The sequence below is a fragment of the Parambassis ranga genome, chromosome 3 (assembly GCF_900634625.1).
Source record: "Parambassis ranga chromosome 3, fParRan2.1, whole genome shotgun sequence".
Taxonomy (NCBI): Eukaryota; Metazoa; Chordata; class Actinopteri; family Ambassidae; genus Parambassis; species Parambassis ranga.
In genome coordinates, this window is record NC_041024.1 from 22,392,701 (window position 1) to 22,416,687 (window position 23,987).

At 41.0% G+C, this 23,987-nt stretch overlaps 1 protein-coding gene across 3 annotated transcripts in view; it reads right to left on the minus strand.

The window, feature by feature from the left end:
* The window catches only part of cdh8 (cadherin 8), an 84,305-nt gene that overhangs the window by 34,477 nt on the left and 25,841 nt on the right, over positions 1–23,987 (minus strand). For all 3 annotated transcript variants that reach the window (XM_028401269.1, XM_028401268.1, XM_028401270.1), the window contains exon 3: positions 11,908–12,202. In XM_028401269.1, coding sequence (XP_028257070.1) covers positions 11,908–12,202 — 295 coding nt within the window. The remainder of the gene's footprint in view (positions 1–11,907; positions 12,203–23,987) is intronic.

The window sequence follows — 23,987 nt, forward strand, 5'->3', positions numbered from 1 at the left end:
CTGATCCTAGCAACTGAGTCGTTTCCTGGTCATTATACAAAGCTTTTGTGTAACGTTACACATGCTTTTACAACAAACTGGCCCTGCTGCACAGCAACCCCCTCCAATCAGTAGGGATAACTAACATTCACTCTAAACGAGGCAGCTCAGCATCGCTATTCTCACTAGCTGGAGGTGCATGACTCCGTGTCTGTGGCAGCCTATTTGTACCATATTCCCTTTCTTGTTGTCTTCTGCTTGTATAAATAGCCCCAAATGTCTGAGTCTGGCATTCCACCATGAAAGGACTGTTTGTATTTTTTAACAATATTCTGAGTGCTGGCAAACCGGGGTGACATCATCTGGTGATCTTTTGCTGGCAAATAAATGGAGAAGTCTGGGTCTAAGCACTATTTCTTTACAGAAACTACATGTTTTTACTGAAATACTAATAAGGAAACACAATGTAATGTCAAAGAAACATGACTTTTTTGATTTTTGACCAAAATTTTAAAAAAAAGCCACAAAAAAGGAATCTTTAGACACAAATCTAGGATGAACTGCTGCAAAACTGAACAGTATAACAATCCACAGCCCTTTCCAGATCTACAATGTAGACTGGTTAGTTATGTGTAATGGAAAAAGTCACTTTACCATAGGTGCCAGAGTGAACGATCACATTCTTTCAGTGTGTTATTTTCATATTCTTGGGACAGCTGCAGCAGAGGGTGATGTGGCATTGAAAACAAAGCACAGTGTTGGAGGGAGGCATTGCAATACGCTGCCTCAGCCACAACTCCCCCAGGCTGCTGCAGAACAAGAAGACGTTCCCAGTCGATTACATATTTTCAATCCTTCCACACTGCAAAGGTGAAATAATAAAAAAAAGAAACCTTCAAGCCTCTCAGTGACAGTCTCGGCACGCAGTCTGCAGCCCACAGCCCCAGCAATTGGCCCGTCTAAAAGTAACATGTGACAGGGGTCCTCCACCTCCCACACGACTGCATTAAGACAATGAACTCGACTGAATACAGCCATGCTGAGGGGTTTTTATACCGCAAGCGCCTTCTAAGTAATACATGCTGTCATCTGACAGGAGTCCTGGAGGGAGAAGGGTTAAAGCGTTTTCCCAGAGGAATGCTGAAACGTACTATGTCTACGTGACTGGTGACTTAATGTCTCCGTCAGCCGGTGAGAGGGGTGCTATGCTGCCGCCTGACAAGCAATCCATCACAGAGAACACACAGACAGAAAGCTGCACGCTGCCACATAAAGTGTCCGCACAGCAGACATGCTAAAATACACGCCTGCAGAGCGTGCACACACGCACACACTCACACACATATGCACACACACATCCATAATGGAGATAGACACACATTCATGCGCTTGTTAACGTTGCTGACAGTCACAAATCACAGGAAGACAGACACATGTGCACGCAAGCTCCAAATACTGAGCAAACTCACATAAACTCTACAAAAAAGGAGGCAAAAAAATGACAGCATCAGAAATGCTGGAATGTGGATTTACACCCCTAGTAATCCCAAGGTTTGTTTACACTCCCAGAAGTGAAGTGAAATTTTAAAGGGCTATCTCTGTAGCGTGCTGGAGAGCAGATTCACCCAATTACACAGCAGCCCCCAGTGTGACATAGCAAACCTGCTGTAGGATTGACTGCGTGTGTATTTGTGTGTGTGTGTGTGTGCGGACACCGGACTGTGACTGTGGTAAAACCACAAACTGACTAAATCCATACTGCAGCTTTGAGAGCAATACTGCTGCCAATGCTCCAATACACAAACAGGCAGAGTACGACAAGGCAGTGTGATGCCACAAATCTGCTGCGAGACAGGAGGGTAAAAAGAAACTATAACAGGAGGGAGTGGAATGTGTAATAAAATACAAAAAAACACAAGATATAAAAAGTCAATCCTGGACAGGAAACAACAAAGAAAAAAAAACTCTGAGGCATCAATTTTGATTACTAAATAAAAGCATTTTTTTTTCTCTTTATTTCATTGTATCAGACAGCTAAGGCGTGGCAGAGACTGTATGAGCCAGGCGAGAGGCCTTTACTTAATGGGGACAGACATCAAGTGGAGGGCCTCGCCCGCGCTGGAGATTTGATCCTTTCGTCTTATCAGCTTCTTTTTCAAATGACCTTGCTGTACAGACTTTTATGCCTCTCCCCTTTATTCTCCGCCAGTGATTGGATGGGCCTCTCCAGTCTCAAATCTCTGCCACCTTGATGAATGTGTTCCACCCCCATTTATGTTACATTGACCAATCACTATCCACTACCGGCTACAGTACTTCACATGAATCTTGGCCTCTGAGTACTCACACACACACACAGGCACACACACACACCATGGTCAATAAAGATATTAGCTAAGCCTTTTATTTTTTTGTCCCTTTTTTGTGTCATTTTTGTTTTATTTCTTTCACAGTTAAATTAACTTAGCTCTTTTGTAGGAGCAAAATCTAACTTTAAAGAGTGTTATTATGGCTTTTATTGGGAGGCGATTGCTGCTTTCATTTAAGGTACTGTGCTCTGTTTGTGCCTGGAGGGTCCAAATAGCTACTATACTACTATAATTTGGACCACAGACAATTAATAATTCAGACATGGAGGGATGAAAGTATGTGGATACTGTTCTCACTTCAAAATCACCTAAAGAATGACAGCTTCCAACTCTCTCTCTCTCTCTCTCTCTCTCTCTCTCTCTCCCTTCCACACACACACACACCTATGTTGACTTTTGGCTACAAAGCAAGATGCACACAATACAAGATACAGCAGGAAATAGATGCAAAGAAGCATGGAGGGATTAATACAGAGCAGGAAAAGTGGACCAAAAGAGGCCCTACAACACTACATTAAATATCCACAACTCTCTTCTTGAATAATTAATAGGTGAGCTGTGGTTTGTGTACTGAAGGATGCGTATGAGAAAGCTTCCTGGCATCTTCACAGATATGAGTAAGCATTTGCCAAGTCTGAGGTGCGAACTAGAGCCTTCCTCAGTTTGTCTGCTATAGTGATGATGCAGAGAGGACCTCCTACTCAACAGCATGACTTCAAACAGTCCCCTGTCATGTCTGGCTGATATGTAACACACACAGAGACATGCATGAAAGTTTATATTACTTCCACCAACCTCTGAAATTGAACTTTTTATGTGCCATAGTGAAGACTTCACTGACTGAAATGTGTTTAGGAGATAAAATAGAGCTGTAACACAGACATCGAAAAGACAAATCTGTCCAATGTTATAATCATGGACACCAGTTCAGAGGTATAGCAGAGAGAGAGAGAGAGCAGCAAATGGCCCTAGCTCTCCATGTCATCTGTAGGACAAGAAGCCAATATGCAGAAGTGAGCAAATGCATGACTGAATGAGTGAGACAATGATAGTAGATCTAGTGTTGTTGTCAGTGACTTGTTGTTATGGGACTGTTATTTGCCTTCTGATTTACAGTTTTGATCTGACAGAAGTAAAATGTTTTGTTGGTTTTCTGGTCTGGCGATGAAGATAAGGGCTGATTGATAACATTATTTAGACACACCCAGCTGTTGTAAGTAGATGGCCGTCATCGCCACTTTCAAAATGGCGACCTCATTGTTCTTTTTTGGGGGGAAGCGTTAGCTGTCTGAAAGTGCCAATTCAGGTGAATAGAGTTCGGTGTTTAAATGTGCTACTCTAGAGACATTGCTGACATTGCAAGATTTCCTTCACCCGTAGTGAAAATGCCACAGGAGTTCCTGCATAATATGAATGTAACTAGTGCTATATAACTCATCTCATTTTTACCTCAGGACACAAACTTATCAATCACATCTTGTAGGTTGAATATTTCCACACAAAGCCCAGAAATTGTTAGTTTTGACCTTTTGCAGTTGTTACTTAATTGTTCGGTGCGGTTATTATGTTACACAATGTTCTACGAAAAGCTCTGTGGCTGCAAATGTTTTGTCTGTTGTTAAATAATGCAGTAATACTCTTAAGGTGATGCCACACTAGGCTATTGCACTGCAGGTCAAAGGTCACACATACGCTGACAGGCAGATGCTGTTAAATGATGTTGCAGAAAACAAATGTGTAACTGTTTTATACTACACAAAAACAAATAGTGACATAAAAAGGACAAATCTATATAAAGATGGATTAAATGCTGATGCTGATGCTCTATCAGTCTTCAATGCCTTTGCCTCCAGTGCAGCATCAGCAGAGTTGCAAAGAATCGTTTTTGTAAATAAAGGATGTAGCTAGTTGCATTATGGGAGTTGTCTTAGCTTATGGTATCTTAGCTTTTCCTGTATTGATTTTTCAGCTTCTCTCTGTAAAAGTGTGAAACTCTGGTGCTACATGGCAGCAGCAGGCTTTCATGAATACTCATCATAGTCTCATAAGACTTTTCAATCAGTTTTGACCAATCAAAAAGACAACGATGGCTCCAGTTGGGGCTTCAACTGACAATTATTATTATCACTGATTACTCTACGATGATTAATCAGTTATTTGGGCATTAAAGGGAAGTAAAATTACCACATTTTTTTAACATGTTGATGAAGATTCTCAGTCATCCAGGTCATCATACGTTTATATGTTTATATTCGTTAGACACACCTGGCCCAGTCAGCCAGAACATCACAGGTAAGTATGGAAACATTTAGTGCTATTGTTTTTAAGTTTTTTTAAGTTATACCCAGACCCACCCACATGGGTCTGTAACCACATATAAACCATGTTTTCCCACCAAACAGTTAGAACTGATGAAGCTGCTTGGATGAGCAGCGAAACGTCTTCTAGAAAACTCTACAAGTCCAGAGGCCTTGCTTCAATCTTCTCTACACATTTTTTAAGTTGAAAAAACTGTGGAATTATAAAACAGAACTATATCCTTTGGTCAGGTTTTTGCTTAATAATCTTTAGCTACACAGTGGCACGTTCATTTACAAATGTAGCATATTTGTCCACCAGTGGCAATTAGAAGGCCTCACAGTATCTTCAGATGTTAACAGTAAACTCTCCTCTTCCTGTAGCATAGTGCTGAAGTGAGGATGCTGTGTCCTTCTTTTCTCTTTCAGATTGATTAACTGACCTTGATACAATGATCAGCAGTGTGTGACAGCAGGGACAGTGAAAGATGAGACTTGCAAGCATGTCAAAGCCGCGAAAAAAAACAACAAAAAACCTTCATTACAAACACTTAATTGAGGAGAACAGGAACCAGTGTGTGATTGTGTGTGTGTGGGAGAAGGTGGGGGGGGGTTTGCCATTTTTAAACATTTCTAGCACAGGTTTATAAATATTAAAGAGCTGCATACAGCCAAACAAATTAGATTTTTAACCTCTGATTTCCTCTTGTCCTATTGTACTACTGTTGACCCTGTTGCACGAATCACATCTGACGCAGAGCTCAGCCTTCTCCTCATCATTACAAAAAGGGGCACATGCTCACATGTGCATAAACACAAACTCGCTCTCATTTACCTTCCCTTTCATGAACTTTGTTTGTTATTTATTTCTGTCCTTCTCATTTTCTATTCTGTCTACATCATGGGCAAAAAAAGTGAAAAAATTGGATGACTTTGTTTGAGAAACGACTGTGTGGCTAAGGAGAAGGCGGCTTTTTGTCCTTAGTCTCATTGAGATTCTTTTGCTATTCATTGGGGCAAGGCAGGCAGGCAGGCCAGCAAGGGAGGCAATCTTATGCAGATCACATTGAAGGGCTTCATTACATAGAAGCCAGCTACTTTTTGTTCTCCCTCAAGGGAAGAGTAAGAGAGAGCATTAGCTTAGCAAAGGGAGGCGACGGCGAGCAAAAAGGAGAGAAAGTGAAGGAAGGAGAAGTACAAGAGAAGGAGGAGTGAGTTACAAAGTGTGTGTGTATGTGTGTGTGTGTCTATGGGCTACACAGGGGAGAAGGGACAAATTACACCTGAACATCAGCATCTTTACGTCTGCACAGTGGCTTTATGCTAACACAGTGAGATGTGACTTACTGTATACACACTAGTGTATATATACATGCCTGTCTGTATGTGTGTGTAGAAAAAAAAATACCCCCAGGAGGGTTCATATTACTGTATCTGGACCAGTGACTGATGATGTTACATACATAATTCAGAGGAACATCGGATAATAAATAACATTTGATGAATTAGTAATACAGATTTGGATGTGATATTGAGCAGCTGTGTATGTGTGTATGTAATGTTTTTTTGTTTTTTCCCTACTCCTGAACACCATATGTGTTAGCTAAGGGAATATATCATTGTTCCTTTTTCTTGTATGTGCTGTAGTGGCTAAGTATGAAACAAAGAGATGCTGAATTAGCCATGGATACAGCCTGGATACAAATGCAGGCAAGTGGACGAAAGTGACCACAAAAGAAAAATAATCTATGTAATTGACAGGTGACAAATGTCAGACACAGAGGTGAATAAACACAAGCCTGCAAAGTCACACGTATGCACATACACACTGATGCACAAGTGCAGATGCTGTTTGCCAAATGAGGTGAGATAGATAGGAGTAGCAGGTTATTTACAGAGAAACTCCAGCATGTCAGTTAAATCCTTTCTGCCTCGGAGGCCTGTCCTATCCCCATTTAGCACGGCCACAGAAAAGGGCAGGCTGGCATGCACGCTTCCTGGCAGTTAGACAGGCCTGAGAGAGTCGGAGCCTTGGCCAGGTTCACCGCTCTGACCCCCTCTCACCCCAGCTCAGCCTGTGAGCCACCCACCACCATCATCACAGCCCCGGTCTGCCGCGTCCCCCTGCCCAACCCGGGAGCCTGCTCGTCAGATGTGCCCCGGCCCAGCACTGGCCCAGCTCTGGCCCAGCTGCCCACTATGTTAAAGGGCCAGGGGCCCCCTGCCACTCAGCCCATCTGCCAAGCTGCAGACCAGAGTCTAGGATCAGAGAAGAGAGAGAGACACACACAAACACCAGACACCCCCTCTTTTAGCTCATAGCTCAAAGCTCAACAGAGAAATGCCAGATAAAAGATGCACTATAAATGTGCTTCTTTCACTTATGTGGGTTGCTGTGACCCTGAAATACTGCTAAGGTTTATTCAAGTTTAAGCTGTTTTTAATGCATTCAGACAGAGAAGATCTGTTCGACATATACTGCAAGATCAGCATGGTACGATAATGTTTTTTGGTAGGAAGGAGGTTTTTATACAACAGCTGGCCCAAGTGGAGCATGAAATGGTATCTCAGCTTTCCCTCTATTGATCTGAAAGACAGGCTGTAATGTGTAGAAAAATGCAGGAGAAACAGTCACAGCTAGATTCCAGCTTTGGTGAACAATACAGCAGTATTTTAACAGTATTATCCTTCATCAGTGCATCAGTTATAAATGATCTGTGATCACAGTAAGTTTTCTCCTGCATGTTGGAAGCATGAGACTCTGATAAAGGTCTGCATCTTGCTCATTTCCATACGTCTCCCCTTGATCAAGTCTGCTCATTTATCGTCCAAATCTGTGATGACAAGCCTTTACTTATTTTCCCAGCTGCCGGTGGTGATGAGAGTGTAATCAGAAACATCATTAAGGCCCTACATAGACGGCTGTGCCTGTTAGTCCTGTTACCCGCGCCCATAATAACTCTGAAAATGCAAATCAACTCCAGGTAATCTATTAATGTCACTTCAATTTTATGTCTACACTCCAATTTAGCAGATCTTGACACATTTGGCAAGAGCACGCTTCCATTCAGGTATTCATTTTGCTGGGGTTTTTCAGGGAGCACGGCCCATGCGAAGAGGAGATGGGCCATCTGTCTACGCGACCGTTTATTAATCGCCCTGATAATGAAGCACGCTCACAAGCCCAACACTCCCGGGGAATCTCTCACACGAGTATCCTATCCTGCAAAACAACTTTCAGCAAGTTTGTTTTTGCGGTGTAGCAATTATTGTCATTTGCGCTACCACCCACCCCCCCCCCCCCCCACCCGTAGCACAGGGAGGAGGGTCTAGCGACCTCCTCCTAATTACCTGAAGCTTCACTTCCAGCAGACTTTGTAATTTCCAAGTACATCACAACCCCCTTGTTAGCTGCAGACGGGTGGCAGAGCCTCGTAATTCCAGCATATGGTCGACAGACATGCGTGGGGGAAATCTGTCAGCTTGTACTGGCCTTAAAGTCGAAGACCCCCATTAACAGGAAAACAGGATGGACTAATCCTGTGAGATCTGTGCCATCAGTGCAAAAAAGAATTGAAATTCTCATCATGGACACGCTTACACAAATAAGCAACTACCTGAAGCGAAGGTGAGACATAACAATCTAACAATTATGGAGCTATGAATATAGGATAGGTATATGTAATATTGATTTGGTGGCTTTGGTTAATTTGAGTGCTTTTATTTACCTGTGGATAAGGGACAGACAAAAAGCTTGGGATTATAAAACACATACAACAAAATCAATAAGATCATCTGAATATGTACTAAATGTGATTAGATAAGAAAACATATACAAGACTGAATATACTGTAAGTAGTATGTATTATGATGGAGAACTCCTGCTTCTTTCTGCACTTAAGTGTTTGTTCCATAAAAGGTGTGCTTTTTTGTTCTCAGGTTATAGGGATCAAGCTGATTATGCATTCTTATATAAAAATATGATCACAAGTATTACATCAGGATCTTACTATGACATTTTTATGAGTAGTTTTGATGCAAAATCAACAACTGTTGAAGCTGTTTTGAGAGTGTGTTTTGTCATTTATATACAGAGAGCTCATCTTCCTGCTTCTGACTCAGGGGGGAAAATGTTTTCTTCCAAATTTGGCGAAACCTGATGAGTAATCATGATGACAAAGTCAGATAAAATAAACAGGGTCATTAACTGTGCTGACATGTTGCCCCCGAGGAACAAACGCCGTTAGCAAACAGGTCTTTCCATGTGGTTAATTTCTGTGTTTTCTTTCCATCAGGCTTTTAAATGAAATTTTGCATCTCATCACTTTTTTTTTTTCTTAGTATGCAGAAGGGAGCACATAATATTTTTTGCCTTGATATGCACTCGTTTCTGCAAGAAGTGCAAAAGTTAGCTTGAATAACCACATGCCTGTGAAACAGTCAGGCCAAAATAAAGCAGAATTATCCTTTAATCTTTAAGGCAACTTTGATTATTGAAAGATTCTTTTCTCAGCCGCTTGCAGAGACACTATTTCGTAAGCAGTGTGCTAACAGAATTGCTACTGATAATGAATGATTGCTTGCACACCTTCTCTCTCCACACTTTCTTTGTTGCACTGTAGTTCAAATGAGGATATACTAAACAATTAAAATTGGTAGTCACCTTAGCCATTCAGGAAAATGAAAGTCAGAGAAAAGTCACGAAACGCCACACGTCTTATCTGGCTGGCCCTTTTAAAGGAAGAACAAAAGGTCTTTCTCCTTCATTTCCCATTAACCTCTATGCTCCTCCACACACAGGAAACATGGCGACCTCAGTGGCCCATGTCACATATCTCATCCGGCTGTAGGGACCACTTGCTATACTGGGAGGTGTGTGTTAGTGACATTCGACAAAGGTTTTTTTTTATTTCCTCTATCTGGCTGTGGTCCTTGGCAGATTAAAGGTGGGTGTTGATATTTGTCCCCGGTCACACTGACATGCCGTGGATCCACCCTCGATAAGCGAGGAGCTGCTAAGACATTGATGAAGTCTGAAGTGGAACTGACAAGCCCTGTAAGTGGATAACATCGTCACGAGAAGCAGGCTGTTACGCTGTGGATTAGATTTTTGATTGTTCGTCGCAGGTGCCGAGGCAGAAATGCATCAACACACTCAGCATTGTCTGAACTCAATACCGGGCCTAATGCGTGAGTCCTTTTTAACACGTACTGTAATTACATTTTAATGCTTCCAGGTTCTCGCTGAGATTTGCTCATATCCAGCAAGCTTCTCCAACACTTGTTTATTTTCTCCTCCCTCTTTCTTTTTTTCTAGTGGACTTTATTACTTATACACTGCTCGACACACTCTGAGTAATCCCACTGCGCAAATTCTCATTTCAGCGTGATAAAGATGAAACACTACTGTAAAGAAACCCGGTGATTTATGAATATGAGGAGGGAAAGAGATGAATGACTTATTGTTTGTTTGTCCAGAGCAGCACATGAAAACTTAACAAGAGGAGAACTACTTTCTGAAAGAAAAGCCTTTCAAGCAAAACAACTGAACATTCGTGAATGTTTAATTAATCAGTAGTGACAAAAGGGAACAACAATCAACAAAGAGATGCCGATTTCCATTTCTTATGCATTATTCCCACCGGCAAATCACAGAGCGCTGTCAGCTACCACTTTGCTCTCTTACCCCATCACTATGGATGTCCCCGCACTGCACTGACAAAAAAACCCTTAGAGAGCTACAGTACATTTCAACTGAGATCCAACACCGTGAGCAGCTGGGATCAAGTATGTTACTCTGTGTTTACATGGATACTTTTGCATTGTGTTTTGTTCTCTTTTTGCTTCTGCAGCTAATAAGACTCAACAATAGTCACGAGAATCCGAGGTTCAAAATCATCGTCGCCTAGAAGAAACGACGCAAAAAAAAAGAAAAGAAAAAAGGCTGATGGGATTTACCAAACAGATTCCATTACGTACCTAACACCATCTGCCCCAGCGTGTTATGTCAGCTTTTCTGACAGGTAACAAGAGAAAGCTCAATGAAGAAACACAATAACAAGCACATACCGCCCAACCACAGACCCCAGCAGAACCCTCGCTGAACCCCCCCATCCAATGTCAAAAAAAAAAAAGGCATAAAGACACACTCTGATCTCCTTCCTGCTACTGATGGAAACATTTTTCTACAAGACTCCTGCTGCTCCAGGGTCAGCGGTGAAGAAAAAAAACCTACACACACACACACACAGATCTACTCACTGCCAATCAGGAGACACGTTATCATCACACACTGGTCATTTAAATGCATGACTGGAATGAGAATATATGAATACATTAGCATACAGTGCTATGTGAAGTGTTTGCAGCGGTTTTATGTTTATGTTTGTGCAAGGCTTGAAAAATGGTACCCTGTGGCAATTAGCATCAGTCACGCTAAATGACAGACAACCACACGTGCTCCTTCTGCACCGCTTAAATCTTGCATCAAGAACCATCCAAGTGCAGACTTTTTACAATCTGTCGAGCTGTTGCTGTGTGAGGAAGGAGGGGAAAAAAAAGGTCAAACAGCTAGTTTTAAATGTCTCTGCTGCAAAGCGGAACTCACCTATAGTTCCCGTTCCCCACTACATTCAATATTCTACTCTTTCCATAAATATTTAGTACAGTGATCACATAACTGACTAGAAGCAGGAAAATGTTCAAGAATGCACTACAAATTCCACATATTCCCAAATGATTTACCTCATATGTCAGTATGGCCCCTAACCTACACAGAGTGGAGAATATTATTTTTATACTTGCCAGAAGGGCGACTACTGTATCTACATATGCTGATGCTGCTACAGTATGTCTGAAATGTGCCAATGGTGCTTTTTTTTTAAACTTCTGCAGATTTTCTGCTTTCCTGATATGGCAAGTGAAAATAAAATATTGTCTGCCTGGTGTTTTGCATATTGTAATTCCTTCACGAGGAGGCCTTTGCAAAGGCCGTCCTTAAGTGCGTGTTGACAACGATGCTGGTCGTTCAGTAAGTTATGGTTGAAGTCTCAGTAATTTGATTTGATTTATCATTCTTGCATTTTCATTTTCTGAAATACTCATAGCAGGCAAGCGTGTAAATAGGCACACTCATTTCCTCCCGTTCTTATTCACTCATTATTTTTATGCAATAGCCCATTAGAGATCAGCCGTCTCGGATATCTCGCACACTGATTAGGCTGGGAACGGAACGCAGCCTGCATGTTTGTTGTTGAACTTACCAACGGCGGACATTTCTGGAACAGATGCGCGGTAGGGCCCTTCGATGAACTGCGGCGGATTGTCGTTTATGTCCTGGACTTTGATGATGAACTCGGACGGAGGTTCCAACGCCTCGTCCGTATCTGCGTTAACGACCTGGGCTGTTAGCGTGTACTCAGCCTTCTCCTCACGGTCCAGCCTCTTCATGGCGTGGATGTCACCCGTTAACTCATTGATGGCGAAGATGGTGCCTGCCCCTTCACCTGCCAGGACATACTTGATGTTCTTGCTACCCACATCCAAGTCTGTGTGTAGCTGCAATCAAAAGAAAAGGAAAGAAAAAAAAGCGTGAGATAAAGCTCTTTTGATCTCTATTTTGATTCCACTGTGTAAATACAGACGGGGAGAGGAGGGCGGTTTAATGAATGCAAGCTGATATGCTCAGCAGATTCTAGAAGTGCTCACCATGTAAATGCAGGAGATAAGTGTACAATGCGACTATAATGTGTTGTTGTTGCAGCACTTTGCGGAAACTGGTGTAGCACACATTCTAAACGCAGATCTACAAAGCCTACACTTTGCTAAATGAGGCCCGCTGGGGACAATAACTTCACAAGTAGCACAGGAAATGGACCTTAGCCTACATTGGTCCTCGTTATACATCACAAATACATCATGCAAACGTACACTGTGGGCTGTATTGCTCCCTACAGTCTAAAAAAATTCACACAATGAAGAAGCTAGATGTGCATTCTATACCAAGGCGAGGACAGAAAAATCCATAAAAAATTAAAGAGGAAATTCCGCAAGTAATGATTCATGTTACACAAATAACTAGCCCCAAAGTTACTGGACGATACTGCATGTTCCTCATTATTTTTGTAATTACAGTTTCATTAGTTCACTAAAGCTGCATTACGTGCTAGGCTGAGTGGTTGGATCCCACTCGCTGCACGGGCTGAGTATAACTAATGAGTCTGACAATGCTGCATAAGGCTGTTCAAACATCTGTGGACAGAAGAGCGGGCGAAAACCCCTCTGCTGTTTCCACGTTAAAGAGGCAAATTAGAAGGGCAAGAGATACAGCGGCGTGGAATAAAGGAGGTCAGAAAGAGAGAGAGAGAAAAAGAGGGAGAAACAGTGGCGCAGAAGCAAAGACTTTCCTTTTACTCATATATAAAGACTTTCTTTACTGTAAGTCACCTTTCATATAAGCCTCTTGATCCCCGAGGTGAGTGACTTTCACAGGAGGGAGGTTGGGGAGGAGGGGGGGAGGCAACATTTACAAATCCAGCAGTGTTAGCTAGGGCATGGCAGGCAGCCTCCTTTCTTTCAGATCCCTTATGCCCCCTCAAAAAACACTCACACAAAACTGAACGTGAATCAAAACATCTGCATTCAGCAGCTTTCATTTCATTTCCTGCCACCTCTGTTTCAACAGAGATTCCTGTGGGAGCGTGGTTAGGGTGCAGAAATCTGTCGGTGAAATATCCTGACCTCTGAACCCCCTAAACCCCACCACACCCCCTAGCCCCTTACACCCCCACCCCCTTGCAATGTTTTCATAAGCCGGCTTTTATGCATATACTGTCTCCGAGGTGTTGTTTGCAGACACTGACAAAGCACATTCACTTAAATTGTCACACCTTGCACTTTTGTTTTCCTAATTGTGCCATCATTTCACATGAATGATGTAGCTCATTAACACAAATGCCTCGCAACATCCTGCACACTGAGAAACTCTTAAATGAGTCCAAATTAATGATGGTCTGTCACTGTTTTTCTTTTTTTATATATATCCTATAGCGATACTTCTGCATTGTAGCGTTAACGCCTGCGGCTCAGAGTATACAGTGTGACTGCTTTCTCACAAAGGAAGGCAAATTGACCGCATATTGAGTTTGTTTGATCCATATTTCATAAATATTTTTAGCTGGATTTAATCCTGGTGTGACACTACACCTCTTCACTTCGCATTAATGCTGATAGGTGAGGTCACCCATGAACCATAATGCTTAAGTCTTAAAATATGTATAAGTACGTGCCAAAACCCGCTTCCAGAAATGAGCTATTAATCCCGATGTTTAAGTCAATCATGGATGAAAAATCCTAGAGGTGCTGAGAGTGGTGCAAGGTTAGTACATTTGCAGCAATCTGCTGATGAGGACTGTGTTATATACTCACAAAGCTCCAGGAGGAGCAGAATAAATGGACCTTGAGTTAAAAATGTTCCAAAGCTTAAGACAGAGGTATATATATATATATATATATATATATATATATATATATATATATATATATATTGGCTATACAACTGAACATAACCAATGTTCAGTTGTATAGCCAGGTATCTAAGACCAGGTAGGACATCAGGTAAACACTTCATCAGTATAAGTGTAATTAATTAAAACAGGATTAGTATGGCACGGCGTGGGCGTGTGTACTATAGTAATGCTGTAGCCAGGAAAATGGCAGAGAAGTTTGTTACTGAAGAAAGAACTTTTTCACCTCATAAAATGTGATACATGTTGTAAAACAGTCTAAATGAAAACAGGATGTTTTCCTAAATCTAACCAAGTAGTTTTGGCAGCTTAACCTAAGCTCATAAAGCCCTTAGGAACAGTACGACACAAACCCTGCCTCCTGTAAAAGTCTGGCACAATAGTTGCAGCCACCATCCAACCTCATAGTTGGATGTTCACTGCAACAGACTGGTGTCCTCTTTATTAACAGCTGGATAGTTAATGTTGATAGGAATAAAAACAATTAAATATAGGAGAAGGACCCGTGTCCAAACAAGATGAGTGTGTTCACAAGGCCTCACAAGGCATCTCTGGACAATTTGCTCCGCTGTACCTATGCTTAGTTATAACCATAGACCACACGATGTACCACAAAGCTTAAAATGTATCAACATTTCTCTGCAAGCATATTGAAAGATCACAGAGAATCTTTCCTTAACATAATCTTGTTGTCAAATACTGAACATGTAGTACTTCATTATGCAGTGAAGACAACACTGACCAAAGCACATAGTTGTATTATGACTCATACAGTGTTTAGGGGCGTTTAGCACTTAAGTTTTCATTACTGTGCAGCCCATTCTGCAAAAGGCTGCATTCTGGCTGACGACTAACAAAAATTCAGTGGAAGAATACATCCTCTCTACAAAAAAAAAGAGAAAGGCACGCTGTGTTCTGGCTTTTGAAAGGTAAAAGTCACACATTCAGTCATCACTTTTGCCAGAAGCCACCACTTTAACACTAAATTCACTGAAAGTTAAGGTGATGCCGGCTGTAACCAGCTACAGTTCTCAACACACTGATGTCTCCACTAAATGCCCGTGTCGCCCACTTTGCAGACAGCCTTCACACTGGAGTGCACAAATGGTCATCAAAGAGTACAATTACAGGAAAAAAAAAAAAAAGTCTGTCACAGGTCCCTGTCATTAACCGAGTTGCCTGGGCAACTAAAAACAGCACCGACAATCAGTGACACTGACTGTGGCATTCAGGAAACAAGCACATAATGGATAACAACACACTGTGGTTGTGGAGTCACGAAATCAGCGTTCACACTGAACAAAGCCTACAACACAGAATGAAATAATAAGGAGACGAAATGAGTGACATCAGTCATGCATACTTTCATTCTGCTTGTAATCAAAGTAAGCAGGGATTGTTTGAGCATAAACAGAATCAAACAGAAGAAACAATGCTGTTAGGGAGTGCAGTGTGTCTATTCAAACTTTTTTTATGACTCTGGCTGTGGAAACGACAGACACCCATACAGTGCATTATGAAGCTGCAGTTCAGACTGATGAAGAAAGCCTTGGTTGACTGAAGAAATGTTCCTGTGGCAGTATTTTGCAGTGCATCTCTGCCAGCACACACACACACATGTGTGCACACCTCCATTTGCCAACCACAACTCCCAATCAGGGGCTGCATGGGACTGCTTATCATGTCAGCGGAGGAGGAAATATGTCAGTCCCTGCAGAAGATGAGCTTTTACGGCAATCACTTCAACAATCACTGTGTCCTAATGAGGAAGATTCTACAGACTCTTCCCCACTATCACCCCCACCCCTAGGTTCCTCCTCATGCTTAAGTGTAGCCATACTGAGAGAACTAATGATTTTGCACCTTGTCAGGGCAAGTGGTGGATAGGACGTGTGCTCCTCCTATATATGTACCAGTAGGACTGGAGAAGGGGAGCGCAGAACGAGAGGGAGGAGATGCTGTCACTGTGATGCAGCCTGTCAGCTGCTGTCTGCTACAACAGACTGCACACAGTACGTCGGACTGCTTTCTTATCCAAATTCTACCTCAGTTATACTTTTCTTTGGTGAGGGTCATACATTGCTCCTAAATGTAAGATATAACTGTGTTTACTACTTACTTATCAGTGTAAAAATATTACATGTTTTATGTTAAATTTTAGTATTTTGCCTACCTTATTTTCATTCCTGTATTTACAATGATCAGGCTTTGTTGATGTTGTTACAAAAATGCATTTTGCCTTTTTGTTTTAGGATTTTGTGAAGCTGGAAAAGAGAACATAGAATTTGCACAATACACATGCACAATTGAATATTCATTGAGCTTTATATATAACTATATGACCAAAAGTAAATGGACGGCATGGCCATTACTGACTAACAGTTGAATATAATGAGCATATAGATGTATGTTTGACCTTTTCACCCTTTATCAGACTTTACATATGCATACATATAACGGGCAGGACAGGGAACCAGCAAATGCAGGCTGGGTGTCCACATACTTTTGTCCATATAGTACTACGTACACTATATAGTATATATTTCTATCCAAACATCCAAACCAGCAAAACAACAGTAGTGCTTGCATGTGAGTAGTATTGTTAATTTTGGCAGCAATTTCGGATTTAGTTTTTATTTTAGTCTTGTGACTAAAATGTCATTTGATTTTAGTCACGTTTTAGTCATCAACATTTTTAAAGTTTTAGTCTAGTTTTAGTCGACTAAATCTGCCGTGGATTTAGTCGACTAAAATTCTATGATATATATTTTTCATGAAATATTTAAGGTTTGATTGTGCAATAAAAACAGGCACAGCTTTAACTTGTGTTATTTGAAACAAACATCTCTTTATTTTTGCTATTACCTTTTCACAAAAGCAGCAGTGAACAGTGAGCTGCTCTCCCTGAATACACTGTTCAGTCATGACCTTCCTCATGAATACTCCATAACTACAGCAAAACACTTCAGTGACAACTTAGAAACAGGTCGCATGCTGTAAAACCATCAGCAGCGGTGTCTTCATTTATAGATTTTGTCATGTGTATCTTTGAGCGGAAGTTAAGATGACTCGTCTGCAAATGTCGCTTCAGGTTTATTGTTTTTACCGCTGATAGTCGCTCCGCACGGTTTGTAAACCGTCTTGATTGTCTTGAAATTAAACGTGTCTGTGTGTCTGTTCTCCTGTGTTGTGTGACCATGCATGAGTACGCCTTCTTCCAGCATCGCGGCGCAACGTCCTTACACAGAGAGAGCACTTCTGATTGGCTCTCTGCCGCCGTCTCCTGATTCGTCCCTCCCTTTCCACAAACAAAATTTGCTCTGATTGGATCTCGTCTCCATCAATAATTTCGTCTCGTTTTTATTCGTTGACGAAAGTGTCAATCCATTTCGTCTTCGTTTTTGGCACCGTGCGTTAGTTTTTATTTAGTTATCGTCTTGTTTTTATCAGCAAAAAAAGGTCGTTAACGAAAACTATGACGAAAATGATTCGTCAACAAAATTAACACTGATGGCTACGTGCCATCCTTTGCTTGTGTGAATCTCGCGTGGCAAAAATATGTTTGTCAAGATGAGACGTGTTACCATGGCAGCGAGGAAAATAGCAAATTTACCTTGTAGCATTGTACACATTACATAATCATCCAACTTAACCTTTAAACAAGCAGCATTGAAAACAATCTTTGAGTGGTGTCCTATTTAACATTGATCCCATAATCATATTATACATTGTTTTCATTGCTAATCAGCCTATCTTGTTTTAGTAGGTGTAAACGTGTGTTGTTTTCCTTCTCGGTTGAAGTCCAGAGATGCAGAGAGTGTGAGAACTCAAGTGCTTTATAATTGTATGGTACTTCCACCATTTTTACAATGAGCATTCGCCCACAACCAACAGCTAGAAGCTCATAGAAGTAAAAAAAAAAATAAAAGCCACCGCACTGTATAATGCTTAGCTGCTTTGACGTTAAAAGTCACATTTGTGCGACCCTGATGCATGCTTGTTTAACAGAGGATTGCATGACCACACCAGGCAATCACACTGAAGGGAGAAATGTCATGTTAACCATTAAATATGGAGGAGTTTGCATGTTGTTATGTAAAATGTATGTGGACCCTTAGGCCATGTGCTGTGTGTGGACTAGTTTACATAGCACCTTTTTTTGTAATGGCCAGATGTTGACCTTTTCTCTTTTCTTTTTTTTTTTTGTTTTCAACAAAGTCCAGGTTGCTTATTTATAACCCAGTCCTCTTCAGTTGGTCAGTCTCACAGAACAAATCCAAAGAGTTCATTAAGAGGCTGCAATGAAAGATCAACAGGGGGTAATTCATTGGCAAAACCGATAAAATTAGAGCCTTTTTTGTTCCCCCCCCTCCGCCCTTAGGCAACTGTAGCCTAAATAGCTCCTCCAGATAGATTCTCCTCAAACATGTCTGGAAATTAATTGCGTCTTCCTCCCCATTTGTTGGAATTTGACTATGTTAATTACACCTACATGAATAATCTGTAATTCTAAATATTGCAATAACATTTTGAATGTACGGAACAGATGGTGCGATGCATGATATATGATACACTTAGCTATTCTTGGGAACATTTTCCCTCCAGTCTGTCTCATGGCACATAGCGGTTTATCAAATTGGACAGAAAAGTTCCCTTCTGGTGTGAACCACAACAGACTTCACTGGGAGGAAACTGTACAGTGAACATTACTGAGATCATGGAAAAGTTTCATTCAGAAATTATAGCTTGAAATATTATCAGCTGCTCAATTCTTCAAGCAGCCAAACTTACAACTCTGATAGATTCTTACAACACATCCTCATGAGAAAATGCCACATTTGGTCAATAGTTATAGTTCTGCTAACAGAACATAATGGATATGGATTTTTGGACATATTGTTTTATTTTTTGCTGAACATATGATCGTATTGCCTAACGTACCAATTAAGCTGCAATAGTCCAACTAAAGTGGTGGGTCACACAAGAGTTTGATGTTTGAGTCTGCTTCGTTCGTGAGTTTATGTTTTAATCGCTTTAAAGGTAGGGTAGGAGATTTCATTCTGATGCAATTTTTGTTAAATTGGTTAATTGGTTAAATTAATTTAGTAACTTCTCTTTACAGTCCGATAGCAACCAATTAGTTTGGCAGTTTCACATTAAAATGAATAATATTAATCATCTGTGGAAGCTATAAAACGCTAAAAACATCAGCCAATCCTCTGGGTGGACCCTGCGAGAGTATTGGCTGGTAGTTATTCTCTTCCTGCTCTGTGCGCACCAGAGAGGTACGTGCATGATGACTAAAGTCACAGACATCTTCAGCTCGTCTTCAGGCAATGCGCGTCCATGTGTTTGGGTGTCGTGGCTTCGGGGTGAGCTCCGAGAGAAAGGGGCGTGTGTTTACTTTCGAAATCTGGCTGACTCTCACTGAGTTTTTAAAATCTCCTACCCTACCTTTAAAGGAACATATGATCATATTGGCTCAACATGGGACCAATAGAGCCTGACTATGAAGGTGGGTGGTCGGACACTCTGGAGTTTAATGTTTGTGTACGGTTTTGCTTGTACTTCAGTTCTTTATTTTCAATTGTCTCCGGCTTTGGCATAAAAAAGTTTAGTTAGGGTTAGGTACTCAATACAAGGTAAAGTGTCAGGAAAGGATCACCTTAAAAGCCAATAATTTACAATTATTACAAAGAAATTTGTTTTTGCCTTTTCTGCTGTCATCCGGATGTATCCCTGCCCCCATAAACGAGTTGTAATGCGGCCGGAGAAATATGTGCATGTGCTCCATTTTTATGAAACCGAAATGTCAACCTCTTTTCAAAACCTTGTTTTCCTGGTGAGGACAGACTGGATTTTTCTTCTTTAGATTCTTAAGTGTGTTGTTATCTACTGTCACAAAGGATTCCATCCATGGGGATTTGTGGGCATCTGAGGCAATAGAACAATAATCAATATTGCTTTTCTCAGAGGTCAAAGACAGTGTTCACAGAGGTTGAAAAGAGGAAAGAGTGCCTCACATGTTTTCCTGTTCATTTATTATCACTGCAGACACTCTCGCTTTATTGAGACAATGGGAAAGAGATGGTGTCATGACCCACATCCAGGCAAAGGTGATGCTTTGTAATTGAAGCCAACTCCACTCAGAAAAGGTACAGTAATTACAATCAGCACAGAGACTCCCTGTGTTATATATATTTTTTTCTTTTATTGAACAGAGAGCTGAATCATTGGCATGCTATCACCTCCTGTTTTATTTTTCCTCTCGGAGGGCCGCAATTAATGAGACAAACCAAAAAAAATGGGACAATTTGTGCTGAATTTGTGTGCAATCTGCACCAAGGTCAATCAGGGCTAATGTGTTCCATGTCCATCCATGCACTTTGAGCGTGGCCACCTTGTGTTTTTTTTTTTGTTTTGTTTTGTTTGTTTTTTTATTGCCACTGGCGCTATTGCTTCTGGAGAATAAGTCAAAGTCAAAGCAGCTACCTTTACTACAAGAGGGTAACACAATTAGATTTAGCCACCCATGAAAAAGCCTATTGTTTGTGAGTGTGGATACATGGGAGGATGCATTTTAATCATAGGAGGGTACACACACACGCACACACACAGACTGGGAAATAAAAAAAATAAAACAACTCTGCATAATGTGTCCAAGCTGCCTGCTACACTTCAAGAATAATCTGCCGTATGCAAGTAAATCTTCAGTATAGATTTTTACTGCCTGCTCATTATGTCCTGTTGTAACAACAAGAGCGGATTGGACAATCAGTCTGTTCAGTGGCGTGTGCCTGATGCAGTCCCAAAACAAAACAACAAAAGGTAAAAAAAACAAAAAAAACATCACTTCTGATTAAATGCGTTTGTCTCCTTCATGGTGCTCCTCTCGTGAGCTCTGCAGCTACTGCTAAGCTTTGGTGAGAAAGTGATTTGAGCAAAACAAACAAATTTAAAACAAGGGGGGGGGGGATATCATGAACAATGAAGAAAGAGACAGAGCCGTGAAAAAGTGTAAATGAGCTCAGCTACAGAGGCTGCGGCGCTCCGCTGCGTGTTAAATAGAGGGAGGGATTTTTTTTTTTTAGCATTAACCTCGACTACTGTCATTACCCTACCTGTGCGCCCAAAACTCATCGTTATACACAGCGTGCGCAAAGGTGGGTGGGTGTAAGAAGGGATAGCTAAACAAAACAAGCTTAATCAAGGAGCACAACAGTTTTCTCTTTTCTTCTGTGCGGCTGACCTAATCAAATCAAGGAATGAGATTGATTTCACGAGGTGCAGATGGATCCCGTAGCAAGTCTAATTCAATGTGCCGGCTCTCCACTATGATGTGTGTTTTCTCGGTCCAGATGGTGCTGCTCGGGTTTGTAATTCATATTTCAACATTTAACTCCCTCCTTCCCTCACTCCCTCCCTCCTCTTCGTCTAACTCCACTCCTTCCATCTTCTTTCTTTCACTGTCTATTTTTTTTCTTTTGCTTTTTCTTCATAGTTTAACTGAGTAAATGAGTGTTGGGTAAGTATCGCAAACTCATCTGTCAAACATGCGATCCTGTGATCTTGTTAAATGTAGCAAGCAACACATAACAACTGTTGAGTTTCCTGGTGGAGTTGGTGCTAAGCTTTAGAGGCAGTAAATCAGGGAAACATTTGATATAGAGTAGAAATGTAGTGTTACTAAAGAAGGCAACATATACAATCTCCATTTTTCAAAATTCAAACATTTTCCAACAGACAATATCAGACATTTGAATACAGTCAAGTTATTTAATAAGGTAAATAAGTAACTGTCAACGTTTATACATTAACATTTTACAAAATTGGGTTTTATCCTTGTGCGTGCACATGTAACCAAGTTACTAATGTGTTTGTTTGTGCATGTTCACGTACACCCTTTTAGCACATTGTGCTAGAAACGAAAGAAGAAGACTAGGGACTAGTAAGACCCGGGCACGTGGAAGCAACCAACTCATTGTGCATGTCCTTGTGGGCGTGTGAGCTACACTGGCTACTCATTTATACTTGTTAAAGTTGTGCTTTATTGCATAACGTGCAATCAGTTTGTGAGACTGAGTCGCCTATTGTGCATGCACTAGCAACCATGTTGTCCTTGTGTGGGCTAAAGTGGATGTTGTTGAGTTTGTTAAAGTTACGCTTTGTTACACAATATACAACATATGCAAGGTCAATCGCTATGTGAGTCATTTCGCCGTGCATGTGAGTGACTAAGGTGTCCTTGTTCTGACAAGAGCAACTATTTTACTTATAGAAAGCCGACGGTCTATGAACGCTTTTTAATCACATCCACACCAGAAAATGGAATTCCACGCAATAAAGGGAACCTCGTGTAGGATGGAATCGTTTAGATAATGACATAAAAAGTTCGAGTTAAATGTATTATAGCTGCGTTCTGGTGCGCTATTGAAGTTTACAGTTTAAATTAGGTAACATAAGTAGTGCTCATGTCTTAACACATAATTTAACACAGAGTGAGAAGGGTGTTCAAGTTAATCAGAAGGGTACTTTGTATACATCCTACTACACAAAATAAGGAAGACAATGGACTGTATAAGTTATTGTGAATATTTTATAAATCAAAATATTAAACTTTATTAAAAATAGAAATAATAAAAAAGTGAACACACTTCCAGTGGACAAGAATCCTAATAATTTACTTTTCTCTCCTAGTCAGTTCCAATCTGCATATTATTTCAAGATGCATTTCATATATAGTATATATAGAGATGCTCATATTTCCATAATTGGAAGGCACGCAGAGTCGAAGCCGTTCTGTGGGGCTTACTCCTGCAGAAAAATGCAGATGTGCTCCACAGTGCCTGTTCGAGCTGTCAGAGTCATTGTTCTCAACCTGAGAAGTCTTGCAAATTAGCCACTTTCAATGCCAGCTGCCACTGCTTGGAACGGCATGCATTGCTGGTGTAAAAAAAAAAAATAAAAAATTCCTGCAGGTACCGTATACAATAATTTTTCTGTATGGAGGGCTGGAAAATGGGTTCTGACATATTTGGCTAAGCACTTTTGTTTTGTTTGAGAAACCCTTACAATCGCTGTTTGCTTGCTTAGAACCAACACCGCAGGCTGAAGCAGCATCATATATGCAATTGTTAGTGAGTACATGTAATCATGTATATATCCTTAAATCCCTCAAAAGGACCAACTGTTGAAAAAAACCCTGAAAACATAAATAAATAAAAAAAGTAAATAATGACCTGAGTGCATAAAACATCTAAGAACAGGGGTACTGATCTCATCTGCAGTAAGATCAATATCCCAGCTACATTATTTTGTATCTTTTTGTACATCAGTAGTTTGTGCCAGAGTCCGAACTTACAAAGAGAGACACACAAAGGCTTTGCACTTATCAGCTATGTTTTTTTTTTTTGGTTTTGTGTTTTTTTCCATATTCAAAGCCAATGTATCTCTCTGTGGAATACAGCTTTATAAAAGGCAGGTACTGGAAAGCAGCATTTGCTCAGGCCTAAGAACAAAAGGCAGTATAAATGAGGGCTTCATTGGCTATATTAATAATCATCTGTGCCTTCTCCTTTGAGAGGCCTATGATATTGAGTATCATTAGACATGCAAATAACAGCTCCATTTTCCCGTCCCTGGGATTAGGAAGGAAAGAGAGAAAAATGAAGAAGAGGCATGGCTGTGGCAGAAACAATTAAGCCATCCTCTTCGCGGAAGCACTTGGCAGCCAGCTTCAGACGGGTAAAGGGGGGAGTTGGTGGGTAGGGGACAGGAGGGGTCCTTTTGGCTAGGCAGCAACGTCAACACGCTTGTCT